Genomic DNA, 17,755 nt, shown 5'->3' on the forward strand with positions numbered 1-17,755 from the left:
CTGTGCTCTCAGCCACCACCTCCCCTCCTGACTATATAGCCAGGCGTCTCCAGTACTTCTCGGTGGGATTCATGTCATGATGCACGGGGACATGGGGGAGACCCCTGTGGTCTCACTTGAGCAGTTCACGTCCAGGGGGCTCAGGTGTGTGTTGTGAAGCAGGAGCTGTGCCCAGTCTGGCCACTCTGCCGCCACAGGACAGCCCACGAGGTTTCCTTTGGGGCCACCCCCTGCCTACCACCCAGTGCTCTAACCTCCTTGTTTTTGCGTCCTGTTTAGGTACACTACATCCTCCAGGAGGTGGTGATGGGTGGGATGGTGTTGGAAACCAACATGAATGAAATCGTGGCTCAGATGGAAGCTCAGAACAGGCTGGAGAAATCCGAGGTGAGTGCGCAGCTGCGCTGTTGCCCTGGCAGTTAGAGAAGACCTGGGGGAGGAGCAGTGGATCCGCATGTTGGTTTGTGTCGCTGTGGGGCCATAGGAGCGTTTCCTACTCATCTTCTGTCTTCCTTGAGTCCATCAAACCTCATCTATTGGAAAGCCCGTCCTGAGAATTAAACGGGGAAGAAGGAGGCTAAAGGTGTGAAAGGAAAGCCAGACGGCACGGAAGGCAAACAGCTTCTGGCTTGGGGGTCATTGCCCATGTTTGTGGTTGTAATTCCTCCTCGCACAGCCACACGTTCCCTGGAGGGACCCAGAATCCTCCTCTCCGATTCCCGTGTGGTTGCCTTGTTTGTGTGCTGTGTGAGTCTGGTCTCCCAGCAGCCGTTTCTCGTGGTGTCTTTTAGACTCAGAGTTAGCAATTTCCTTATTTCCAGTTGGGCTTATAAAAAGCTACAGTAGAGTTTGGGCTGAGTTTGAAGATAACGTGCCCCGATCCACCCCAACCTGGTGCGGGGCTTGGTCCAGATGCTCACAGTAGGTTCTGTCCTGTCCCCCTGAGGGCTCTCCATTGCCTTGTCCGCCTGCTCGGGGAGCAGAGGTTACAGGATACTCCTTCACATGTGGCAGAAACAGGCGAGCAGATTACCTCTTTAATTACCTGGGTGTCTTAAAGAGCTGCCTTGCTTTGTGTAAAGGAACTTGATCTTGCAAAACCAGGAATTCTTGCTGTGAGGGCTGGCAGGCCTGCTGAAGAAGCTTGTCCAGACCACAGCTATTGTGGCAACTGTCGTTCCTTTAGAAATGCAGGCTGGGATGCTTCCAGGAGTAGTGAATGAGTCAGAGGCAGGGGGTTTGGAAACCAGAAGGAGTGGGCGTTTGCTGGGTGAGGGGTAATTGGAGTGGTATCCCGAAAGCAGTCAGTGCAGAGGAAATGGTTTTGAGAGCGTCCTGGTCAGCTTCTCCCCTTCTCTGCATACGGCTGGGCCTGGAGGGTGAGGGCTGACCAGAGTCCCGGTGGCTCTCTGGGCTTGTCTCCCGTCCTTCCGTGTCTCTGGGCTCCTCCACCTCCATGTCTTTCTTCCCATCTTGTGCCACGTGACATTTCCAAAGCCAGCTCTTTCCAGGCACATTATTAGTTGGCAAGCACTTGCCCTGAGCTGTGACATTCCTTTTCCTCTTAAGAATTTCCCTGTGACTGCGCTTGTCTGTGAGTCTTCAGTCTCTTGAGAAAGGGTTTCATTTTATTTTGTTTTGTAACCTGAAAAGTGCCCCAATAGTGGACAGGACTTGGTTAAACCATCTCAGATTATTTCAGCACCTACTGTGTGCCGGGCACTGTTAGGTGCTGGGGCGATAAAACTGCATGAGCTGCAACCCCGCCTTTCGGAGCACAGAGTTTGGGTCTTACACCGTGGTCCCCATCTAACCTAAGATCGTTTTGCTGGCTGCCCTTGAGGAATAGGGAGGAAAAATCAGCACTCATGTTGTGTGTGCTCAGTTTGGACGTTTTCTAGGCCCCTTCACTTGTTTTTTAAGCCTTAAACGGATGACACAGGGTTGTCTCATGCCCACCTCTCATTTCTCCTCAGGGTGGCCTCTCGGCAGCCCCCGCCCGGGCCGTGTCTGCTGTGAAGAACATCAACCTGCCAGAGATCCCTCGGAACATCAACATCGGCGATCTCAACATCAAAGTCCCCAACCTGTCCCAGTTCGTCTGAGGGTCAAAGACTGGACTGAACTGGAGTCCTTGAAACCAGCAAAGCCAAGCCTGTCCTGCCATGGCACCCACTCCCAGCCTCAGAAGTCAGGCCTTGGGCCCAGACCCTTGCTGTCACGGCATGGGGACCGGAGTCCTGTGTCCACTGCCAGCCGGTGTTCGGTTCTCACATGTGCAGCTTTGCCGGTCTCTGATGCACGTGGCCGTTGCCGATGTGTGGGGTCCTTGGCTTCCTCAATGGGGGGTCCGCGTGCCCAAGCCACTCACACCCTTTACCTCCCGCCTGCAGCCACTCCCAGGGGCTGGGGACTATTGAGAGCCCATCTGCTTCCCAGAGCCCCCTCACGAGGGCATTCTCTGACTGGAGGCTTCATCCTTAGCACCACGAGGCTTCTGAGCTCCTGTAGCATTTACTTTTGCTGGTGAGGTGCCATAGCTCAAAAAGGGCTGATGCTTCAGATTTGGGGGTGTGCTGAGTGGCACACCAGGCGGGATTTTAGGAGAACCAGAGTTGCCCCCTGGCTCTAGTAGGGTTATCATACCCAGAATCCTTCTGTGTTAGCCAAGCTTTCTGATCACCGCCTCCTGCAGAATACACGTGCCCGCTGCCCTAGTCCTACGTCTGCTCTCACAGGCGTTCTGTGCAGGACACTCCAACTTGTAACCCTGGGGCATGCGCACCACCTTTCTGCTAACGGGGAGAGAGCCCCTGCACGGCCACCTCTCCAGCACACCCCAGCCCTCCCAGGGAAGAGGCCCTGTGTCTGTAGAACACGTGGACCGTCTCCGAATTCCGACTCTCCAGGTTTGAAATACATTCTCCTCACGAGGAGCAGACAGGTCTGTGGCCACGTTCTGAATGATGAGTCTTGTCAGTCCGGGGAACCCACTGCCCCTGGAGCTGCTTCTGGAGCAGGACAGCCTGGGCCGGGCCACCTGTTCCAGACCTGGCTCAGGGGAAGGCTGGGGACCCGGGAAGCGTGCTGGTGAGACTGGTCACGGTGCAGCATCTTTTCCCTGCTTTGAGGGGGTCCCTCCCTGAGCTCTGCTCATGGGCATGGCCTGTTCCCCTGAGGGGACCTTCTCCCAGAGCTGGCTTTGGAAGCCTGTGAATGTTTTCGTGTGATAAGAGTCTTTCTTCCGGTGGTGAAGTTAGAGCTGAAACTGCTCCTGGAGTCAGACCTCCTGCTCCTGCGCTGCCTCGGAGGCCAGGTCTCAGCTCTGCTGTGGAGCTGCCTTGAGGTTAGGGAGCTCACTGCTCCTTCATAGTCAAGTCTCCCAGGCTGGGGACTTCTCATACCTGCTGGCCGGGGACCCAGACTGTTTCCTCAGGCCTCCTCATGCTGTCGCAGAGCCCATTGGAGATGGTGCCCAACAGGACCGTGTGTCAGGACCACGTATTTTCCCACTTGGAACAGTGCTTCCTGTGCTTGGTGCCCATCGCTCCCTGCAGCCTCTTGTCCTCACTCTTTCAGGTGCCCTCTGATAACCTCAGAGATGGGCAGTGTTGGTCAGCAGGTGGGCCCTCTTATGTTGAAAGAGGGAAATGTGGGCGAATATATCTGATGTAAAAACTTCTGATAGCGTTCTGTTGAGGGTTTAACTTATTTTGTTTTGGTGAGGATGATTAGCCCTGAGCTAACATCTGTTGCCAATCTTCCTCTTTTTGCTTGAGGAAGATTAGCTCAGAACGAACATCCATGCCAGACTTTCTCTATTTTGTTTGTGGGTCACTGCCACAGCATGGCTTGAGGAGCAGTGTGTAGGTCTGCGCCCGGGATCTGAACACACGAACCCCAGGCCACCAAAGTGGAGCATGCCGAACCAAGCACTGTGCCACCAGTCCGGCCCCTAATTTTTTTTTCCCCCACAAACATTTCAGTATGTTCACATCCTTCTCTCTCAGATTTGCTGAATGTGAAACAGGAACGAAGGAAGGAAGCCAATGTTTATTTTGCCCCTACTGAGAGGTGGCATGACCACAGTCCTTCCACAGCCCTTACAGCAGACATTCTCATCTGCATTTTGCAGGCGAAGGAAGTAAAACTCCGAGGTCAAGTAACCTGCTTTAGGTCACCCAGGGCTGAGAGTTAAGACTGCCTGTCTGCCTGTCTCCAAAGTCTGTATTTTTCCCTGCTCAAGATGGCTTCTCCCAATTTTATGTTCTTTCTTACAGATAAGGAAACTGAGTCTCAAAGAGGTGAAGTAGCTCCTCACAAGCTCTAGTGGAAACAGGCTCGGTTTCTAAGGTGGCGGGTGACACCACCACAGAGTGTGATCAGGAGGTGCTCTGCTCGTCCCCAGGGTGCTGTGAGGAGGTGGCCGCCCAGAGTGTCTAGTGCTGTGTTGAGGGTTACAAAGCTAGAACCACGCCGTTTTTCTTGAGTTATTTGTTTTGTGGTTTAATGCAGGACTTCCGCATGTCCTGGCTTTCCTGGGATGGTCTTCACATGTTTTGCCTGCCAGAAAGTAATGGTTCCCAAAAACCATTGACTGGTCCTGGAGACTTCAACAGTGGGATCCCAAGGACATCCCTCACACAGCCCCTGGAAACAGCCTACAACCTCAGTCTGCTTTGTTATTCAGAAAACTCAATCCCTTGGACAAGCCACAATACTTGTTCATTAACTGCTTCAGGTTGCCTCAAATCCAACTAGCTTTCTTGCTTGCAATCAGCAAAGCCATAAGATTTTTTGTGTTTTTTTTTTTAAGTAAGAGTAAATCCTCATTGGCCTTTCTTTGGACGAGGATACAGATATTGCTGCCGAGACATGTCAGTTATAAAAATTGGGGCCGGGCTTGAATTTGGGCCTCCTTGGCCCAAATAGTTACACTGAGGATTTCCTGAAGTTGTACAGAATCCTGGGTTTTCAGTGCTCCCTGCCACTAAGTAAAATCTAAAGTTCTTCCATTGTGCCGTTTCTAGGTGCCTGGTGACTGCCGGGCTCAGTTCTAGGCGCTGAAGATTGAGAGAGAGAAACGAGGCTCTGCTTCCTGCTGTTGTCTGTGCTGAGATCTCTCAATGCTCAGACGGGGTCTGACTGGGAGCCTGAACTTGTGGAGACTGGAGTCAGTGCCTTTGTGTTACATGGGATGCTTACGGGACAATACCCCACTTCCCACCCTCAGCTGACGCCATCATGCCTGCTGGGCCGTGCTCCAAACAGCCTGCCTCAGTTCAACCTGCCGCCCTAAGAATACCATGGACTGGGTGGCTTAAGCAGCCAGCATTTCTCACAGTCCTGCAGGCTGATCCAGATGTAGTGAGCACCTGCTTCCTGTACCACAGAGGGCCATCTTCTTGCTGTGTCCTCAGAGCAGAGAGAAAGCTCTGGGCTCTTCCTGGCCTTCTCAGGCAGTGCAGGCTCCACCCCCATGGACTCATCCAACCTAATCGTCTCCCAAAGGCCCACCTCCAAATAAGGTCACACTGGGTATTAGAGTCAACATAGAGATCTGGGGGGACACATTCAGTCCATACGGTGCACCCACTTACCACCTGCCTTCCAGGCCTGTTCACGGCCCTGTGCTTGTCACGTTGAGGAGCAGGTCAGGATATCTCGAGTCTTCTGAAGTGCCTGTTATTCAGGCCTCTGCCACATACAGAGCCAGCTCTCCCTCCCCACCACCGCCACCTCCGTGGGGCCACCCTGGTGAAGTGCTCTCTGACCCCAGCTTCACCAGAAAAGAAACCGGGGGAGTCTGGAGAAAACCAGGCTGCTGGCTCAGTTCTGTCTTGTGGACCAGTCTTTAGTAGGGGGTCTCCTTAGTGTGGCCATCTGTCCGTGGCTTTCCAGATAGGATGCAGAGTGATGGATGCCTGAAGACAAAGATCAGGAGTGAGAGCGATGGCCAAGGTGGAGAGCCACTGAGGGAGGAGAGACCCCAGGGGCTGTGGGCTCCTCGCAGACGCCCTGCTCTTCAGCTCCCAAGTCGTGTCTCCCTCTCGCTCCCACCGCGAGGTGCCTCTCCCTTTGTGGCCCTTGTTAGCCTGGTCTCCTCGTCCACTTGGACACCTGCGTGTCGTCAGTGCTCACAGGTTGCTGAATGGCTGTCCTCGAGGTTGAGGCTTTGCCCTCTCAAGCACTGGGGGTTCTGCATCTGCTGCGTTCTGGCCACAGCTGGCAGATATGCAGATAGGTCCCCTTTAGGGAAATAGTTCCATGAAAATGATTAATCATTTCCAAAAGACTTTAAATTCTTTCCTATTTCAATGAATTAATGTTTTAAAAAGGGAACACTTTCATGTAGTTCAAACTTGAAGATAACAAAAGGCTGTTCAGCCGGACTCCCACCCTGTTCCTGGAAACCACGGAGCTCCCCATGCCTGGTAGCAACAAGTGTTTCCATTTTAAAGGATTAAGAAACAGTCCCTGGATTTTTATTACTAAAACTGAAAGAGTGTATCTTCTTGGATGAGTTATGTTCCATTTGACCTTGGTGATTGACCTCAGCCCAGTGCACCCATGCCGTTCTCTGTAGGGAGGAGGGGCCTCCGAGGCAACCTTGTATAAAATAGCACCCCTACTTCAGCACGACCTGTCTTTGCACTGCCTGTCCTTTTTGTGATGCACTGTGTGTTTGGGTTGTGGTTACTGTTCCCTACTAGGATGCACGCCCCTCAAGGGCAGGGGTCTGTCCCTCTTGTTCACTGCTGTATCCCAGCTGCTATGAACAGTGTCTGGTTTGTACCGCGCAATAAAGAAGTGCTGAAGGAGTGCAAGGTTAAGACAGACAGGGATTCTTTTTTTTTTTTTTTTTTTTGAGGAAGATCAGCCCTGAGCTAACGTCTCCCGCCAATCCTCCTCTTCTTGCTGAGGAAGGCCGGCCCTGAGCCAACATCCGCGCCCATCCTCCTCCACTTGATATGTGGGATGCCTGCCACAGCGTGGCTTGACAAGCGGTGCCATGTCCACACCTGAGATCCAAACCAGTGAACCCCAGGCTGCCAAAGTGGAACGTGCGCACTTAACCGCTGCACCCTTGGGCCGGCCCCAGGAATTCATTCTTGCAGTCACTCAGCTTGTGCTCTCCAGGGCTCTGTGCTCAGCACTTTGGGAAGGAGAACCAGGGTAATGGCGTTGGGAGCAGCAGGTGGGGAGGGACCAGGTGATGCCTGTGGCGGATGAGGGAGAGGAGAAAGGCAGAGCTGATGACTGGAGGACCAGTTGAGAAAGGAGGAGGTGGTCTGGGAGGGAGAAAAGTCCTGAGTTTGGATGTGGACATATTTGGGGGGAGTTCTTGGAGAGTATCTGGGGCAGGTGTCCACCAACCAGCTGGGAACCTGGGAGTGGGCAGAGAGGAAATGAGGGTCCTTCCCAGGGAGATGGTGGTTGGAGCCTCCCAAGCTGGCAGCGAAACTGGGAAGCCAAGAGACAGTCACAGGCTCAGGGCACTGCCTAGTGCAGAAGACGACGGCCTTTGCCCTGGGCAGCCTGGGAGTGACACTCTCCTCCAGCCTCTCGCTTCTGATCACTCGGCCCTGGACGCCCTTCCCTTGAGCTGCCTCCGAGTGGCTCCCCAGCTGGCTGAAGCCCACACGAATCAAAAGTGGCAACATGTTCAGCTGGGGAAGTCACCCTTTCTTGCTAGGGAAGTGCTTTTCTAACTGAGGCGGGCTAGGGTCTCAACTGCCAACTGATAAACCAGCTTTTCTGGGACCTCCTTTGTGTGGCTGGGAGATCTGGCTGGACCTGCCCCCTCAGCACCGGTCCCCGAGGAGGCAGCTCCCACTCAGAGGCTGGACTGGGCACTTTGGGGCATTTTCTACTCAAATTCCCCATCCTGAGTTTCCCGGCCTCTGCCTGCCTCTTCTCCACCTGCTGGGCCTTAGGAAGTGCCAACCAACCCATGAGCTGTGTAAAGTGCACGATGACGTTACAGGATTGGACGGAAATCCCTGGGTCCAAACTGCCAAACAGGCGAGTGAAACAGTGATGCTGCCTGGCACAGGGCGACAGCCTGAAGTGGGCCCTCCTGTCAGGCCCCTGCCTGAGCCTCAGGTCTCAGGGTTACAACCCTTTCCTGTCAGGTCACCCCACTGCTGGCCCCACCCCAGCCCTGTGAGCTGCTCTGGGCTCCTGTGGCCCCACAAAGGCCTCAGAGTCCAGGCTGGGCCCGCCCCCCACAGCCTCCGCGTGACCTCTAGCTCCCACGTGTCCTCACAGGTGGCCCCTTTGCTCTGAGCCTGCAGTCCCCAATTCTGTCCCTGACTGGGGCCTCAGGCGCCCCCAGCCCCTCTATTCTCAGCCCTTCATCACCCCAAGCTTAAGTCCTCTCCCTGGGAGCCCCCTGTCCACCAGCCCCGTGTCCTGCCTGGATACCACCACCGCCCTGAACTGTCTCTCCGCCTCCCCTTTGGCTGCCTTTTGGCCCGTTTCATCACTCAGCAGCCAGAGTGGAACATCTCAAGCATCCATCAGACCACAACACAGCCCTGCAGAGTTCAAAAGCTTCCCAGCAGCCGTGGAACAGAGCACAGGGCCCTGTGAGCTAGATGCTGCCTGCCTGTCTGTCCTCATCTCCTGCTGCCTGCCTCGCTCCTCCCTCCAGCCACACTGGCCTCGGGGCTATTTGACAGGCCAGGCTCACAGCCACCATGGGGCCTTCGCTCTGGCTGTCCCCTTGGCCTGTCTTGAGGTCTTCCTCGCGCCCTTGCTTCACGCGAGTCCCTGCTCAAATGTCATCTTTGAAGGACTTCCCTGTCCTGCCTGCCTCTCCAGTCACTCTCGGCTCCTCTCTGTGCTTTATTCTCCATGGCAGTGATCACCTGACACAATACCGTCTGTAATGTCACCTCTGTTTTCACTATCTTTTGCTGCTGTCTTGCTGGTGCCTGGCACAGTGCCTGGCCCACTTTAGCTATCATTTAGTAAACTACTTATTTGTAAATACTTAATATTTATATTAAATATTTAGTAAATAATAGCCATTTAGTAAATACATAATTGTTCAACGAATGAATGAATGAATACACACTCCTCTTTCCCTCCAAAGGGGCATGAAGTTCCATGCTCACTCCATGCTCGAGGGCAGTAAGCATTGTGGGGTGGGAGTCATGGGGCCAGGCTTCTTGATGCACTGTGTGACCCTGAGTGAGTCATATAGCGGCTGATTTCTAGTTGTAGGAATAGTGAATGAGAAAGTATTTAACTATATAGACATAAAACTCTGAATGAGGTATAAACTGGGTTTGAATCCTGGCTCCACCACCTGCCAGCTGTGTGACCTTGGGCAATGTACCTAACCTCTCTGTGCTTCTGTTTCCTCATCTTTGAAATGGGACTAAAACAGCTCCGTTGAATCAGTCAGGTTCTTGGTCTCAATCCAGAATCCTAATGGGCTACGAGGGTTCTCTCACAGGCTCAAAAGGAAGGTGGAGAGCCCAAAACCAAGCTGAGCAGGCCACAGGAAAAAAAATCCTCTGGAACGTGCTCCTGGCACAGCCAGCTCTGGACCTTGGGGCCACAGACCCTGCCGGCCTTCCCTGAGGAGACAGACTCCCAGGTGGGTGCCTCTGACGGCTGAGGCTCAGGTCCCAGCCAGGCCAGGAAGCAGACGGAGGCTGGCCCCAGGTCCCATGGAGGGGAGCCCATCCCAGCGCAGGCCGGGGCTGCGTGAGGGTTAAGGCTTCATGCAGAACTCTCGTGCCCCGCTGGTGGCAACCCTGGGAAGGTGTCTGGTGGAATCCACTGGAGTTAGCATATGCTCTCCTACCACCCAGTGGTGCCAAATGGGTGCGTGTGTCCACCAGAAGGTGTGGGCGACAATGTCGATGGCAGCGCTATGCAGAATGGCCCCAACCGGAAAACACAAAGTGCCCGTCCACAGTGGATGCTCGAGAAAAGAAGCACCTGGAACTCTATACAGCCGTGAGAAAGCAAACCACAGCCCCGGAGCCACCGCGGATAACTGACCAACACGCCACAGGGAGGAAGCCAGCGCGACGCCAGGTCAGCCGTGTGAGGTTGCACCCCGCTCAAAGCCCGGTACAAGGAGCGGGCACTGTCAGAAGCCAGGAGGGGGTCCCTCGAAGGGTGGAGACAGAGCGTCGGGGGCTGTGAACGGTCACTCTCCTGATCTGGGCACCGGCGGGCCCTGCGTGTCCACTTTGTGAAGCGTCCTTGAGTTCTTCACTTACGAGTCCGTATTTTCCTCTAGGCTGGTTACGCTTCAATAAAAGTAACAAAAGGGTTTAAGAAAAAAACTAATCCATGGGAAGCGTTTGGGGTTGTGCCCAGCCCGTGGTGGGAGCTGAATCAATGTTAGGTCCTTGTTGCCACCCGTGTCCTGTCGCTGGTGGGTCTCTCTCACCCTCCATTCCCCCTCCCCATCCCCCAGGCTGGAAGAGACCCCAGCGTTCGCGGCCCTCAGATCTGTGTGCAGACAGAGCAGGTGCCGCCAGCCCAGGGCTCCCGGCCCTTGTGGAGCTGGGGACAGACTCCTGGGTCAGCACTTCAGCTCATTCATCAGGGAATCGGCCAGTTACCTTAGGGCCAGGAGGGGAGCAAGTCCTCAGATGAAGGGCTGGCGAGCAGCTGAGAGCAGGTGTGGACACAGGGCAGGTTATGGGAGCCAGGCCCCGTGAGCCGGGCATGGGCCGGAGTCCGTCCTGAGGATGGCAGGAAGCCAGTGTGCGTCTGGGGGCGGGAGGGGCACGAGGGAGGGTGGTCACGTGTCCAGTTGTGCCCCCTGGCTTTGGTGTGGAGAATGAGTGAAAAGGGAGAAAAACAAATTCCAGGAGCCCGATTAGGAGCTTTGGTGGCCGAGAGCAGGTCAGGGTGGGACGTGGAGATGGGGAGAAGTGGAGGACTGGTGGGACATTCTGGGGTTAGAAGGGCCAGGGCCTGGGGGTTGGCGTCCAGAGGGGACGGAGGCGTGGGAAGGGTGAGGCAGGCCCCGCCCAGGGTGGGGCAGCCTGTGGACACAGGGCCCTGCTCCGTGGGTCCAGGAGGAGCAGGATGGGGGCGGGCTGAGAGTCAGGTTTGGGAGCAGAGTAGGAAGATCCGAGAGCCGTGGACAAAGCCTGTGGAGGTTGGTCAGGGAGGGAAGGGGAGCCGTGTGCAGAGAGCTGTGTGCAGGGAGGCCGCCAGGTTGGGGAGGGTGGGCCCTGCCCGGAGGGTTTCTGCAGCTCAGTGGAAGGTCGGGCAGGGGTGACAAGGGGTGGTACACAGAGTGGGCTGGGGCCAAGGATGACAGATGCGGGGCCTGGAGGGCTGAGCTAGTCCGTAAATTTCCAAAACAGTGACCTGGGCAATGGTAAATGGGGGTCCCTGGCCTCTGGGGAGGAGGGACCGCAGTCCAGGGTGCTGTGCCTGAGACCACAGGGTGGGTCCTGTGTGGAGCCCTTGTGCGGTCTCCAACGCATCGAAGGGGCTGAGCAGCAATGACAATAACAACAGTGACAGCAGCTGTGCTAGACTCTACGACTGCTCGGCTGTCTGTTGGCTCTCGGGGGGGCCTGGCGCTCCCCTCACCTTTGACGTCAGGCTTGGCTGCCTGCTTGCTTTGCTCAATGCCCTGAGCATGAGCGAGTTGCCCCACTTCTAAGAAGAAACTTCTAGAGTCACGGGAAGGTGCTGCTGTGTTTACTTCTCTCTGCTGGGAGACCAGCCGTGTCCCAGATGAGGGCGGTTCCTTTAACCTGGGTCACGGGGTGGAGCTGACTTGGTGCAGAGCTGCATCCAACCCATGGCAGACACGTCGTGTGAACAAGAAAGAAACCTTGTTGTAGGCCGCTAGGATTCGGGAGCTGTTTGTCACTGCAGCATAACACAGCCTCAGCTGACCGCTACAGCGACGCCCGGACTTGCGTGTTACCTCTGCCCCAGGCACCGTGAGGTTAATCCTAAAACAACTCTGCCAGCAAAAGCAGCAAAGGGGCACACCGTGTTATTCCACGTATATAAAATTCTAGACAACGTAAACTAGTCTATAGTGACAGGAAGCAGATCAGTGGCTGCCTAGGGACCGGGTAGGGAAGAGGGGGGCCAGAGGGAGGGACTGAAAGGGGCACAAGGACTCTTTTGGGGTGATGGATCTAATTGTGGAGACGGTTTGTCACAGCCAGGACACAGAGCCTGACACTTAACAGCCACTGACCACACCCCAAAATTATCCCCAAAATTACCAGTGATGGACATGGGGTCTGGCCTAACCCTTTCCTGAAACCTCCGGCCGGGTGCAGACCCAGGCCCCCCAGAAGCCTGGAATGGGCTTCGGTGACCACCAGGCCCATGGCCCCACTTCTCCCGTGGACAGCCAGTCTCGGGGGCCACGTCCTGTGCAGATCTGAGTGCCAGGGAGAGGACAGACCTGTCTCCTGTGACCTCAGCCAAGGCAGGTGGGCCTCTTCTCAAAAGAGCCTGGGGCCATGCTGGGCTGGTGGAGGCCTCAGCCTCCAGAGGGCTCCAAGGAGGCCAGTTCCAGGAATGCTGCAGCCTGAGGGTCCCCTAGGTCCCTGAGCTGGAAGGCGCCAGCCTGTCTGGTGTCTGGGGTTTCACAGAAGGGAATTCTAGAAATGGTCTCAGGCTGTCGGAGCTAGAGGAGGAAGCTCCGGGAGGCGAGAGGAGATGAAACAGGTCTCCAGGGCCCAGGAGGGTGAGGCCCCCAAGGCGGGTGGAAGGACGTCTTGATTTTCTCTCTGATGCTGGAGGTGGGGGAGGCTGTGATGCGGGTGTGGGGTGAGAGGTGGCCTGCTCTAGGTGAGCCAGGTGGGGAGGGGACGGAGGCTGGCCCGGGAGAGGCCTAGGGGCTGAGGAAGACTGCAGGGCCCTGCTGGGTGAGGTGGTTGAGTGGTGGCCCTGGAGAAGATATGTCCCCGTCCTAACCCCCAGAGCCAGCGAATGGGGGCTCATTTGGGAAGAGGGTGTTTGTGTCATCAAGTTAAGGATCTGGGACGAGATCATCTTGGAGTGCTCGGGCGAGCCCCAACGCCTGGTACAAGCGTCTTTGTAAGAGATGCACAGCGGAGAAGCCCACATCACCACGGAGGCAGAGGTGGGAGTGCTGCAGCCACAGGCCACGACGCCTGGCACCCCCAGGAGCTGGCAGAGGCACGGAACGACCTGCCCCGCAGGCTCCGCCGGGAGCGTGGCCCTGACAACCCTGGGTTTCAGACTTCTGGCCCCAGACGGTAAGAGGATGACTTTCTGTGTCTAAGCTGTTGGTTTGTGGTAATTTGTCATGGAAGCTCTGGAAACGATCCAGTGGGTGAAGATGGGCGCATTACAGACCTCTCTCCCCTGCTTGGGGCTGCGCCTCCAGCCAGGAGGCTCACAGGCTGGCAGCCCAGGCATCGAGGGGGAGCCAGGGACCGGGGCTGCCGGGTGGAGGGGCTCAGGCTGGGCGGGCAGAGGTGGGCCTGCAGAGGTGATGGGAGGAAAGACGGGGGCAGAGGCCGGGAGCTCAGAGGAGGGTGGGAGAGCTGGTCCAGGAGGGGCACCCAGCGAAGGGCATTTCAGGTGGGGCACTTTCCAAAGATGGCAGGGCCTGGGAAGGGACCCGGGAGGGATGGCAGAGGAGGCAAGGGGGGCTGCCCCAGAGCCGAGGATTCCTGGGGAGTGGGGCTGATGCCTCTAGGGAGGGGCACGGCCAGAGGGGCCATGCCAACTGGTTGAGGACAGACCCTTCTCAGACGGCGTCCTGGAGTGTGTTGCTGGGGGCTTTCGTGGGCGGCCCTTGGTAACCCTGTGCACGTTTTCTCGTTTCATTCCCACAGCAGCTCTCTGAGGGATTGTCCCCGTTTGACAGTGAGGAGGTGAAGGCTTGGGGTCCGTCACCACCTGGGGTCAGTTGCCCAGCGTGTAAGTGTCAGACCCCGAGGGGAAGCCATGTGTCCGACTGCAAAGCTGGCCTCCTACTGAGCGCAGTGCGGGGGGCAGTCCATGCACGGGTGGGGGGCTGCTGAGGGAGCCGAGGATGGAGCCTGGCAAGGGGTGCAGGGTCACTCTGCCTTCCTGCCCAGCCTGGCCTGTCCCTCCTTCTCACCCTGCCTCGGGGCCCTCTGTCCCTCCTGCTGGGCTCCGGGTCCCTTCTGTCTCTTCCACGGCTGGGACCCCGCTGAGCCCAACGTCACATCAGCAGGCCCTTTCCCTCTTCCTGCCTGCCCAAGAGGGATCGCTCTAAAAGCTGCTCTTTGTCCTCCTTTTTTCGAAAAATGTGTTTTTAATTAATTTTATAATAAAACCCAAACTGAATTCTTGAAAACAACAGCCAGGAGAAATAATAAAAACATCTCAGCTCCAGGAAGCCCTGACCCAGCTCCGCCCACCGCAGCCCCAGCAGCAGCTCTAGCTGCCTCCTGCTCTCCCTCCCCGAGCCTGCCTCCGCCCCAGTTCCCAGCCCCCGGGCCTAAACATCCCGGAACAGCCCCCTCCTCCAAGCGCTCGGTCCCCGCCCTGCCCCCTCCCACCTGCCCGCGCTGCCTCCCATCTGACTCCCCTCCAAGCTGGTCCCCAAACCGTCCCCAGAGGCTGACTCTAAACGGCAACTGTGACTCCATCAGTGCCCTTTCCTCCACGTTCTCCACCCTTAACTCCGTAGCCGGGCATCCCAGCTTTGGAGGTCCAGTCCTCATGCCCGGCCACGCCCCTGACCCCCTGCCTTTGCGTGTGCTGGTCCATCCGCTTGGGACCCCCTTCCTCCACCTGCCCAGGAGACCTCCTGCTCACTGTCGTGACAGTCGTGTGGGGCTTGGTTTATCTGTTCACCTGATAAGTGCCAACTCTGGTGCTATGCCCTGGGCATGGCAAAAACAGGGCAGACCCAGCCCTGGCACCCTCGAGTTTGTGATCCCTGCTGCCATTGCCCAGGTAGATCGTGAGTCCCCCAGGACTGGGACCGCCTGGCTCCCCAGAGCTGAGCTCGGTGCCACACGCAGTATGTGCTCCTTAAATGTTTCTTGACTGACTGACAGACCAAATGAGTGAATGAATAATCATAACCCTTTCCCTCTTCACTGTCTCCCTGCTCCTGGGCAGGGGCTGCGTTGGCCTGAGTTGAGTCACCTGCTCACAGGAGGTGCTCAGTCCTAGGACACACTGCTCCCCTGGGAGAGGGAGGAGCGAGTAGGGAAGGGGGCAGTGAGGGGTGAGGAAACTGAGGGCTCTGGGTCCTCAGGGCTGGGAGCCCAGGAGTCTGCAGCCCTCTCCCTTCTACTCCCAACTATTTCTGAACTCACGGGGAGAGGTGGCCTGTCCCCAAGGGCCTCCAGCTCAGAGGAGGGGATTCCAGGGAGGCTGGCTGAGCTCCTCCAGCTGGTCCCTGCCCTTCCCTGAGGTCCAGCCCTCTCCCCAGCTCTGCCCACGCCTCGAGCTCAGAGCAGGTGCAGGGGCACTGAGGGCCCCACGTGGTGCAGGCAGGGCCTGGCCCCTACTGTCTCCCCCTTCCCAATGCTTTCTTGTCTGCTTTTCTTTTTTAAATAGTATTTTAATGGTTTGGTGGTCGCTGCAGAAATAGTATACGTTTGTTCCATCAGTTTGAAGCAGACACCAGTGCCTAAGGATGAATGGTTGTCTCTGGAATCCCACCGCATCAAGTCGACCTGAGCCCCATCTGGGTAATCATTTGGCAGGTGCGTTCCCGCTCCATCCCAACACTTGTGACACGACATGGTGTGCGTGCACCGAGTCCTTGGGAAGGTGGGATACTAGGAAATGCGTTACTTTGACACTTGCTTTTTGCACTTAAAAATATACTATGGACATCACCCCAAGGTAATGCATCCAGAGTTAACTCTTTCTCTCTAACTGCTGTGTAGTGCTTCCTGGGGGCGTGTAATTGTTTAAATGGCACGCTATGGACACCTCGGCCTTTTCCCCCGTGTGACAAGGACTGTTGCACTAAACGTCCTGCTACTCTTCCTTAAGTTCTGGTTGGGTTCCCCCTGGGCTTAGGACAAATTCCCCACCGAGGGGTCACGGGATCAAAGGGTATGCGCATTTCCATTTTTAACAGATCTTGCCATTTTACTGCCTCAAGTGCTCAGAGCATTCACAAGCGCTCCCGGCCCGTGCGTGCCGCTGCCCCTGCCCTGGCCGCCCTAGATGTTCGCTCTCACTTGTCTACACCTGTGCCAGTGTCGTGGGCAAAAGCTGGCGGCGCATTCTTCTGAAACTGTGTTTCCTAAATACGACTAAGGTTGAGCATCTTTTCATGTGTCAACTGGCCTCTTTTATTTCCTCTTCTGTGACTTTTTTGTTGTTGTTGTTTTGAGGAAGAATAGCCCTGAGCTAACATCTGCCGCCAATCCTCCTCTTTTTGCTGAGGAAGACTGGCCCTGAGCTAACATCTGTGCCCATCTTCCTCTACTTTATATGTGGGATGCCTGCCACAGCATGGCTTGCCAAGTGGTGCCGTGTCCACACCCGGGATCCAAACTGGCGAACCCCGGGCCACCAAAGCGGACCATGCGCACTTAACCACTGCGCCACCAGGCTGGTCCCCCTCTTCCGTGACTTTTTGAATCTAATCCTTTGCCCAGTTTTCAACTGTGGTGTCTTTGTTTTTAAAAATTACCTTATAGGACCAGTTTGAACATTATTGATATTGACAAATAAAAAGGGCAAGCAATAGGATATATTGGAGTATATGAGGAAGCCATTTGGTATAAACCTAATTCAGCCTGACTTTGTTTTTCCAAAACGGCCTGACTCTGGCCATTGAGCATGTACTGTATATCTGCTTAGACATTTTGAGATAAAGGTGCAACTCCCCTCCCCCTCCCAACGTTGGTATCTCCTTAAAGATTAAGCATCTTTCTTTAGGCTGGGAACTGATTGCAGCGCTCATCTGTGACCTACCGGCTCGAGGCAACACACCTGCCACTCTGCGGCGTTCACTGAGATGGCAGACCTATCTGTCGTTTCCATCAATCGCTGTGCTGACGGAGCAGCCTCGTGACTATTGTTTGAGGGACATTTGAATCATATGTGAAACACCCTCTTTGAGGGTATGTAACCACACTGTGTACCCCACTTGTTTGGAGTGCTCTGTTCCTTTGTGGAAAGACTCTCCCGGGTTATAATCCTCAGATTTAAGCTCAGAATAAACTCACCAACATTTTCATTTATAGATTGGTTATGGATTATTTTCATCGACAATATTAATCCTTTGTTATATGTGTTGCAAATATTATACTCCAGGGTAACAGTTGTCTTTTGCTATACGGAAGTTTCTATATACTTAAATAATTTTTTAACTTCTTATTGTGGAAATTTTAAAACATACTCAAAAGGAGTAGCAATAGCATGATGGACTGCCCCCTCGCCCACCTCCCAGCTCCAGCCGTGACGGAGATGAGGCAGCTTTGCGCCCACTGTGAAGCTCCCTGTCAGCCTTGCTTGTGGTGGCTTTTGCAATCCGGAGGTGGTTGCTGGTGCGTAGTCGAGTTTCTCAGTCTTTCCTTTTGTGGCTTCTGAGCTTCATATGCTACTCAGAAAGGTCTTCCCTCTCCACGATTATTAACCAAACCAAGCCAAACAGATTCTTCTAGTCCTCTTAAAACATGACTTCTTATTTTTGCAATGGTGGCGTGGCAGTCTTCCATGTGGAGGGCCGTCGTTTATTGACCCAGCCCTCATTCCTGAACACGAGCTGGCTTTGATTCCCCTCTGTTGTAAGTCACGCTGTACTGAGCAGCCAGGCTGACTT

At 55.4% G+C, this 17,755-nt stretch overlaps 1 protein-coding gene and 1 long non-coding RNA gene across 2 annotated transcripts in view; both read left to right on the top strand.

Annotated features, from left to right (window-relative positions):
- The window catches only part of AP3S2 (adaptor related protein complex 3 subunit sigma 2), a 51,561-nt gene extending 44,728 nt beyond the window's left edge, over positions 1-6,833 (top strand). Inside the window, exons 5-6 of the mRNA XM_001499219.7 lie at positions 280-387; positions 1,977-6,833. Coding sequence (XP_001499269.2) covers positions 280-387; positions 1,977-2,105 — 237 coding nt within the window. The 3' untranslated portion in view covers positions 2,106-6,833. The remainder of the gene's footprint in view (positions 1-279; positions 388-1,976) is intronic.
- Positions 6,834-12,760: 5,927 nt separating this feature from the next.
- LOC111775220 (uncharacterized) lies at positions 12,761-17,174 on the top strand. Its single transcript, XR_002810723.2, has 4 exons — positions 12,761-13,238; positions 13,824-13,908; positions 15,529-15,677; positions 16,870-17,174. It is a non-coding gene; the product is annotated as an uncharacterized lncRNA (long non-coding RNA).
- The last annotated feature ends 581 nt before the right edge of the window (positions 17,175-17,755 follow it).

Source organism: Equus caballus, chromosome 1 (assembly GCF_041296265.1).
Source record: "Equus caballus isolate H_3958 breed thoroughbred chromosome 1, TB-T2T, whole genome shotgun sequence".
Lineage (NCBI taxonomy): Eukaryota > Metazoa > Chordata > Mammalia > Perissodactyla > Equidae > Equus > Equus caballus.